This window comes from Ceratotherium simum, chromosome 1, assembly GCF_057802395.1.
Source record: "Ceratotherium simum simum isolate JZ-2026a chromosome 1, ASM5780239v1, whole genome shotgun sequence".
NCBI classification, from domain to species: domain Eukaryota; kingdom Metazoa; phylum Chordata; class Mammalia; order Perissodactyla; family Rhinocerotidae; genus Ceratotherium; species Ceratotherium simum.
The window spans coordinates 31,970,035-31,978,376 of NC_141900.1; the positions used below are offsets into that span (position 1 = coordinate 31,970,035).

Genomic DNA, 8,342 nt, shown 5'->3' on the forward strand with positions numbered 1-8,342 from the left:
TGAAGAGTTGACACTGAGTTTCCTGACTTGTGATTAATATCCTTCCCATTTTAATAAATTGGGACTATTGTCATGAAATTCATTCATTCACAAAACACTTGAGTACCTTCTATACAATAGAAATTTCTGAGCACCTGTGTAGCCAGTAGTGAATAGGACAGAACCCCTGATCCCACGAAGCTGAGTGTCTAGGGCAGTGTTTTTCATACTGCAGAGTGTAACCCATTAATGGGTCATGAAATTTATTTAGGATGTTTGGCCAGCATTTTTAAAAAGAAAATAGAATAAAATATATTAGAGTGCATTATATGTAATAAGGATAAGCAGTATTTCATGAAGTTTGCTCCAGAGTTTACGTGTATGTACCAGGTCCAGGTAAAATGTTTATTACTGTGCATTGCGATCAAAGAAGTTTAAAAGCCACTGGTCTATGGGATCTGGTCCTTTGTATGAACATGTTACTCACCCACTATGGTGAAAATTTAAGCAACTGGTTTAATATCTCAGTGCCTCTTTCTTCCATTATATATTCAGCTCAGTTTATATCCATTTCCCTCCTAAATACTGGGAGGTATGTTGTTTTATAAATCAAGAAAACTCCTTAAACTGCTTTGAGTTCATTAGCTAAAGTATATAGTTTACTTAGGTTGTACATAATTTATGTTCTTCTGTTAAGTATTATGAAGGAATTTTTTGTATTGGGTTATTGTTACTTATATTGCTGCTGGTTTTCTGACTTGCTCCCTCCAGACATAAACCAAAAACCCATGTATGGATGACAGTAAGCTAGTATAGCAACAGGGTTACCCACACACATACACACACACAGATTTAGTTATCTATTCTCGCATAACAAACTTCTCCAAAATTTAATGGCTTCAAAACAACAACCCTTTTATTATCTTTCATGATTGTTTGGGTCAGGAACGCAGGCAGGGCTTGGCTGAGCAGTTAGTCTGCTCTATGAGGCCTTGCCTGGGGTCCTTCTGTGGTGTCAGCTGAGACTGAGCTGATCTGGAGGGTCCACAATGGTTTCAGTCTTACACCTGGCACCTTGATGAGACACCTGGCCACGTGGGATCCTAGAGAGCATGAGAGATTCAAGGGGAGGGACATAGACCCCACCTCTCAAAGAATTTGTAGCCATTTTTATTATGCCACACTCTCCAAATCCTAAATCCAAATCCAGTACTGCACTCATCAGAGATTACGGTAACTCGATACACTTAATCCTATGCAATGCCGAGAAGTCACCTAGACTGGCAGGTGCAGCCAAATTAATTTCCAGTTAATTTTCTGGCAAGAGAGTAGCAGAAATACCACATTGCTTTGGAGCCTAGGTGAACTGAACTCTCTGACAGCAGCTAAAGTGGTTGACAGCAGAAAGAATATCAGTATTGGATTTTAAACGCTGAGCAGTTGCTCCAAAAAGATGGAAAAGCATCAACAAACTCAGAAGCAGGCATAGAAGAAAGAATATGGTTAAGGACATCTTGGAAAAGTCACTGTTTTAGAAATGTTTATATACTGCTAGGTGCAAAAGAGAACAATTTTAGTTGTATCTGATTAACTATACACAGTGGGAGTCAGAATAATAAAAATAAAGGAAATGTTAACTTTTCTCCATTAAGTATACCCATAGGCCAATGGCTCCCAGTGTACAAAAAAAACCTCTTTGAAATGGAGATTCCCAGGCCCCACCGATAGATACTCTGATTCATGTGGTCTGGGGCAAAAGAAATCTGGTTTGTAACAGATCCTCCAGCTGGTTCAATGGAAGTGGTCCAAGGAAAACATTTTGAGAACCTTGGCCTAAACCATCCTGTCTACTTCATCCATAGGTATCAGTGCGAAGCAGGGAGGTCCTCTTAGATGACCCTCAAAGAGGAAGCAAGCACTGGGTTCGGAGAGGGAAAGGTGTTCTGAACTCCCATCCTTTGCCTCATGATGCCAACAGCCACATCCCCATGCAATTATTTCTCCAGCTCCCTCTGGAACCCTCCAGAGAAGGCATTTCTGGCAAAGAAGCACCTGGCCACTCAAAACATCTCCTGAAACTGGGAGTGCTCCTTCCAACAGCAGTATAACTCAGAGACTCTGAAATCCTAAATTCATACTTGTAATGCTGCTCCCACACCCACACACATCAGCAAACATTCTTTGTATTTGGATGAGAAAGAAAAGAGTTCATTCTTTATTTTGTTCAGCTTTAGAAGCAAAGGGGCTTCCCAGCGCTGGTTCCCAAAGACAGGCAATCAAGAACATATGCTGGGAATGTAAGTAGAACTGCATGATTTTGAAGGAGACAGGCTGGATGTACACATGAGGTTACGCAGCATAAAACCCTATAGGACCCATGCAGGTCAGAATGTTGTTGACACTAATATGTGTTTGTATCAGCACAGACTGGAGAGAGAGAGGTGAGAAATGGACTGTGCCCAATAGTCTTCAGAGCTATTAGGTACCCAGACTTGGTTCCACAGGGATGTGTGTTTCTCTTGCTCATGGCGATCATTCAGATGTATGTATGTCATTATCATTAAGATCAGCCGAAAGTCTTCTGCTAACTAGTGATGCCCAGCTTTGGGTCCCTGAGGAGCTATAGGCATATGGAGATTGATTTCCTCTGCCAGAACCTTATTCAGCAAGTCACTTGTCTAGGTAGTAATGTGTGAACTGCTCAATTAATAGAATTATTCTGTATTACAAAGCATTTTCACATTATAAAAAGAAAGCAGTAGTATAGAAAGATCAAGTGAACAGTCTTTTAGAGTCACAGTAGAATTTTCCACAGAGCTACAGCTATAGAAAGCAAGCACATGAGGATCAGACTTTGCACTTATTAATGGCCAAGCCTTTGAAGATACCCCAGGGAGGAGGGGGCAAGCCATGTTCAAGTCTGAATATGACTTGATAAAAGAAAAAAAGATAGCACATAATGCCCAAGTTTTTTCTCTACAGTGAAAGCCCAGAGAAACAGCATCATATACCTGCACTTTACAGTTCAGAAAATCCCATAATGACACTAGGTAATAGCCTGGCCAGGCAAATGAGCAAGTTATTTGGTAACGTAGACTGAACTGACTGTCTTCTTCATCACAAGTGTTAAGTATATTATAAACATAAATCCTCGCTGGCCAATGCACAAAGAGCCTAGGGTACTCAGCACGTTAAGCCATCTGCTTCCAGTCAGCATGTGCCCAGTGCATCCAGATCAGATAGATGTCAATCCATTCTCCCTTTGGAAAGGAAAGTCCACAGTATTCCTGAGAACTTCATCCCATTCCCTTTCACTCCCTTCCACTGTGAAATCTCTGACGTAGCAATGCCACCAAACCAGGGGCTAGTAGTGACATCATCTGCCCAGACAATATATATTATCAGCAGATGAACTTCTGGAATGGGACCAAGGGGCCCTAGCACAAGTAAAATTAAAGTGATGAGTAAGAAAACAGGGTCAATGACAAAGCAGGAGGACACGGCAACAGACAGCTGGTGGGAATTGGATTCCATGACCATAGCATTAAAATATCTAAACAAGAAGACATGCTGGGAAAAATTATGTGGGGTCACCAGGAGCAAGGAAATGGGACAGATGGGAACAAACTGGAATGTCTGTTTTGTTTAAATGTTTATTTTTTTCCGAGTCTGATATACTACACAGTTTTAGTAACACGCTGATTCTCAGGAACCAAGTCTCAGCCACTAAATTGAGTAACAGACTTGGCAGCCATAAGAATCTATTAAACAAATATGTTTAGCATTGATTGAGGGTCCAGTTACCTGAAAAGATAGGGTCATTTTCTCCAGAGCCTGGCCAGCCTGTGCATTGCTGGGGGAAGAGAAATGGATTTCACAGTGCGCAACAAAGCTGCCACTTGGCTGCATTGATCTCCGATGCTTCACCAAGTTTGTGAAGCAAAATATGCCATTTGATGAGTGTGAATTGACCTTTTTTGATCAATGGTGGAACTTATTAGGTCTTTTTCAACTATCTTCAGTTTTCACCTTGAATAGCAAAAGCACCACCTTAGCGGAGAGTAACTAACAGCTCCTACTCACCCCTACTCCCAGGAAAGCCAAAGGTAAACCTGCACACGTCTTATTTCTGACAGAAAGGATGATTATAGAAATCTGCTTAACTGCGCTTAAGAAAATGGGCTAAACTTACACCATTAAAAATCTCGTGAGAATTTCATTAGAATAATAGCAAAAGCTCGTCACAGACACACACACGAAAATGATAGTACTTTGCTCTCCCACAGATTTCACTACCTTGGGGAATAACAGATGGGCTAATATGGGGGCATATGTAAAATATTTATGAAAGGCAAAGTAATTGAGATGGTAACCTCATAAAATAGTAATTTCCTCTACTATATTCAGCAGCATGTACAAAAATGAGAATATTTTTTACATAATAAAATAAAATGCACTGGCAGAAGCTACAGATGAAACAGTAAAAGGGAAGCAGAAAAATACAAGTGATAGTTCCCTTCAATTCACTAAAAAGTGGTTAGGTTAGTGGTTAGGGGGAAAATATCTGCAGGAACAGACTTGTGGATGTTTCTGCTGTTGTTATTCCTTGTAAGAAGACCTTGAATTTGTATCATCTTCCGCTCAAAGAGTTTAGACATTCTAAGAGGGCATGCTCTTTACTGTCCCAGTGAAGTAGATGGCTCAAAGTCATTCTGTGAACGTCCATCATGATATCCATGCGGTGCATAGCAGAAGATTATTTCAAACTATAACTTGAGGATTTTCCCACGCAGCTGCCTTTGCAGCCCCTGTACTTCTTACCTACCTAGTCAAAATATACTCCATTTTTAAGAAATTAGAATGCAATGAGCAAGTGGAACATAAGATCACACTTAAGAACAGCATTCATCAAGTTCCACACTAGTATGGGAAACAGCTGAGTAGGTTTAGGATACAATCTTTAAAAATGCAGATAGAGGGGGTATTAGACCAGTCCAAGGTAGACAACAGAGAGGGGCATCAGCATACCAGCCGCTGGGTTCTCCTAGACTTACCCCGTGACACATCATTCCTCTTCAATCTCTTAAAATAAAAACCGGCACAGAAATAATAAAACTTGATCCTGGAAAAGGTGAAGAGATTAGTCAAAATGTCCAAGGCAGCATGCCTGCTATGGGATGCTCCCAGCCTGGGCCAGTTCTCTTTGCAGGGCGTTGGTGGTCAGCGCCACAAGGTGGCGTGAGACGCAGAAAGGTCTACCTCTTCTCAAACAAGCTGCCCACGGGCCTCACATTTGCTGGTCATTTCTTCAGGTTAAAAGATTATTTCCTTCTTGAAACTTCTGTTGGCTCCCATATTCTTTGAAATGCAACCATTTATATAATCATTCAGAAAATATTTATAGAGGGTCTAGTCCCTGACCAGCAACAGGGACAAAATAATAAAAAGACAAGCAGAGACCCTGCCCATTTTCTAGTCATGAGTATAAGACATAAGACACTAGTCAAAAAAAAGCAGTTTTAAACTTGAGTAATGTGACAGAGAGTAACTGGTTGGCCACTTTAGATTAGGTGGCCTGAGGACAGCCTTTTTCAAGAGGTGACATTTCAGATGTGGATAACAAGAGGGAGCCAGAATGTGATTAAGAGAGGGAAGAACATTCCTGGCAGAGGCAACAGCTACTGCAGAGGCTTGAAGTTGAAAAACAGATATAAACAGACAAGCTTTTGAAAACAAAAGCTAAAGCGGGCGGCGGGGGGAGAGGGTGACAGGGAATTAGGTGAATGCAGAAAGAGAGGCATGGTCTGAAGCACCCTTGGATTTATAAACCAGAGTAAAGCGAGCACAAAGGGGAGCCATTGGAGGTGTGTAGGCAGGTGACTTACATTTAAAAATACTCTCACTGCTGAATAGAGAACAGGAGGGAAGCTGCTGTATTGCAGGGAAGCAAGAGTGGAAACAGAGATACCGATGGTGCAGCTAGTGCAGTAGCTAAGAGTAAGGTAACGTGGCTTGGCCCGGGGTGTGGATGCAGAGATAGAAGTCGGATGTGGGGACAGAGTTGATTGGACCTGGTGATAGGTCTGACCTGGGAGGAGGAACAAAAAAGGAAGGAAGCATAAATGCTAGACTTTTGGTTGGGGTAACTGGCCCTATGATGAGACCATTCACCTAGGAAAGGAAGAGTAAACAAAGACAGGTTAGGAAATCACGAGTTACTCTGTGGCCACTTGCGTTTGAAATGTCCATTAAACATCCACGTGGAGATGTCAAGCAGACAGCAGGATAGAAGGAGGCTGTAGCAAGAGCACATATTGAACGTCCTGGAGTGCTCTCCTAGGTTTCCAGTGAACTGTGGTTTCACTTTACATCGTTCTTTCTCTTGCCTTACTTAGCTTTGATGAAGCTAGAATTAGATTAAGTATATGAAGAAACTTTGCAAAGAATAATGTAAAGCCTTCACATTTAGAATTATCATGACTATCATTTTCCATCAAATATATATCTGGCACACACTGTGTTAAAATGTCTTCATTGCAGAAGTTTCAGGAAATGTAGATTATGCCATCCCTGACCCCCAAAGATACTGTAGCTTTTAGTGGGCTCATATTGTAAAGAAAATTGAATCCCTTCCTAAAAATGATAAAAGGAAAAAAATCTCCAAAAGAGTTAGCATGTCAAACGATTCCACTGTAACCTTAGGCAGCCACACAGACTTCACTATAGATTTTCTCACATATCCAGCCAAGTAATCAATGCAAAATTGAGAGGTTGTAGTTTCCCTAGTGGTGGGCCTGCTGAAAGACTGCAGTGCCCCAGATATGGTGAATGCTCGCCCACCAAATGCCACATAATCTCAAATTTCATAATTAGTTTCTCCTTTGTGTTTAAAGAAATTCCTATAAAAATGCAATTTTATGGGACAAGAATATTTCCACTCCCAGGCATGAATACTTGAGCATGAAATTTGTGTATCTGATTATGAACTGAGAGATATACCCTTAAGGAAGGGACAGCTGACTGGTTAGTTTGACCTGGGCTGTGGTCAGGTAACCAAGAGAATCAGCTCTTTCTAGGCAGAGAATGTCCAGATGGACAGGCCAAGCAATGGGGCGTAAACACCTCTAAAAGGTAATGTACGACCATCTCTAACTGATTTTCTTGGCTACATAGTTTCATCCCATGGAGAATGGGGCTCCTTGCTTTTGTTCTCATTCAGTAAAAAGAAAAAGCATTAAGGATGAAATAGATATAACTTTGTTCCTAGATTTCTCATAGAAACAAAACCTTTGAAACAACAAGAGCTATGAATTGTATCTAGGAAAACTAAGTGCCATAAAAAGAATGAATATACATACCCATATTATACTCACACCCTGATGCTGTTGTCACTATTGTCATTAACAAGAGCATCATCTCTTTGGAATGTCTTCCTTTCTGAGAACTGTTATGAAATTGAAGTTCTCAATACCTCAGCCCTTGCTATAGTTTTTCACTGAGGTTATCCACTTGAACAATGAAAATATTTCAAACCATTGTCTAAGGCAGTGGAGTTCACAGATGACTTGTGGGACTATATAAGAGTCATCCTTGCTCAGCGAGAACAAATAAGGCATTGAAAATGGTAATTAAACTATCTTTTAAGAAAATCGTGGCGAGCTTTCAATTTTGCACATTGTATTTTAACCAGTTTACAGCTGACCAAAGCTAATTTTAAATCCAAAGTGACTTCTTTCAACAATGATTATGTTCTTATAAATTCTCTCTCCAAATAGTAAGACATTAGTGGAGGTATGTGCCAGGATACAAACCAATTTTGAGCAGACTATATTTAGAAAGTTCACCTACTACAGCATTAAATCATTAAGCATTTTCCAAAGCCAAGTTAAAATGAGTTTTTAACTTAATTTTAACTAGTGCCTGGGATTCTCTGTGCCATTTCCTATGTGGCCCACTAGACTAACACTGAACTTTCTCTCCTGCTTTGTTTTCCAGCCTCTGCGAGCACGTATGTCCCCACGGTGTGCAATGGGCGGGAAGTCCTCGACTCCACCACCTCATCTCTGTGATTGTGAATGCAGTTCAGTTCTTGTGTTTTTAGACTGTTAGATAAAAGTGCGCACATGCAGCTCCAGAATATGGAAACAGAACAAAAGAACAACCCTAGTACCTTTTTTTTAGAAACAGTACAATAAATTATTTTTGAGGACTGTACAGTATATAGTGATGTGCTAGAACTTTTTAGGCTGATTTTAGTGCCCCTGTTATTAACAATTCTCCAGAACATGGAAATAACCATTGTTTACAGAACTGAGCAGTGGTGACAGGGTCTGACAGGGTCAGTCTACTAAAAAACATGGTGG

General features: G+C 40.6%; 1 protein-coding gene across 1 annotated transcript in view; it reads left to right on the forward strand.

Moving 5' to 3' along the window:
• GRM3 (glutamate metabotropic receptor 3) overlaps window positions 1-8,048 on the forward strand; it is a 90,473-nt gene extending 82,425 nt beyond the window's left edge. Inside the window, exon 5 of the mRNA XM_014788142.2 lies at window positions 7,975-8,048. Coding sequence (XP_014643628.2) covers window positions 7,975-8,048 — 74 coding nt within the window. The remainder of the gene's footprint in view (window positions 1-7,974) is intronic.
• Window positions 8,049-8,342: the final 294 nt, after the last annotated feature.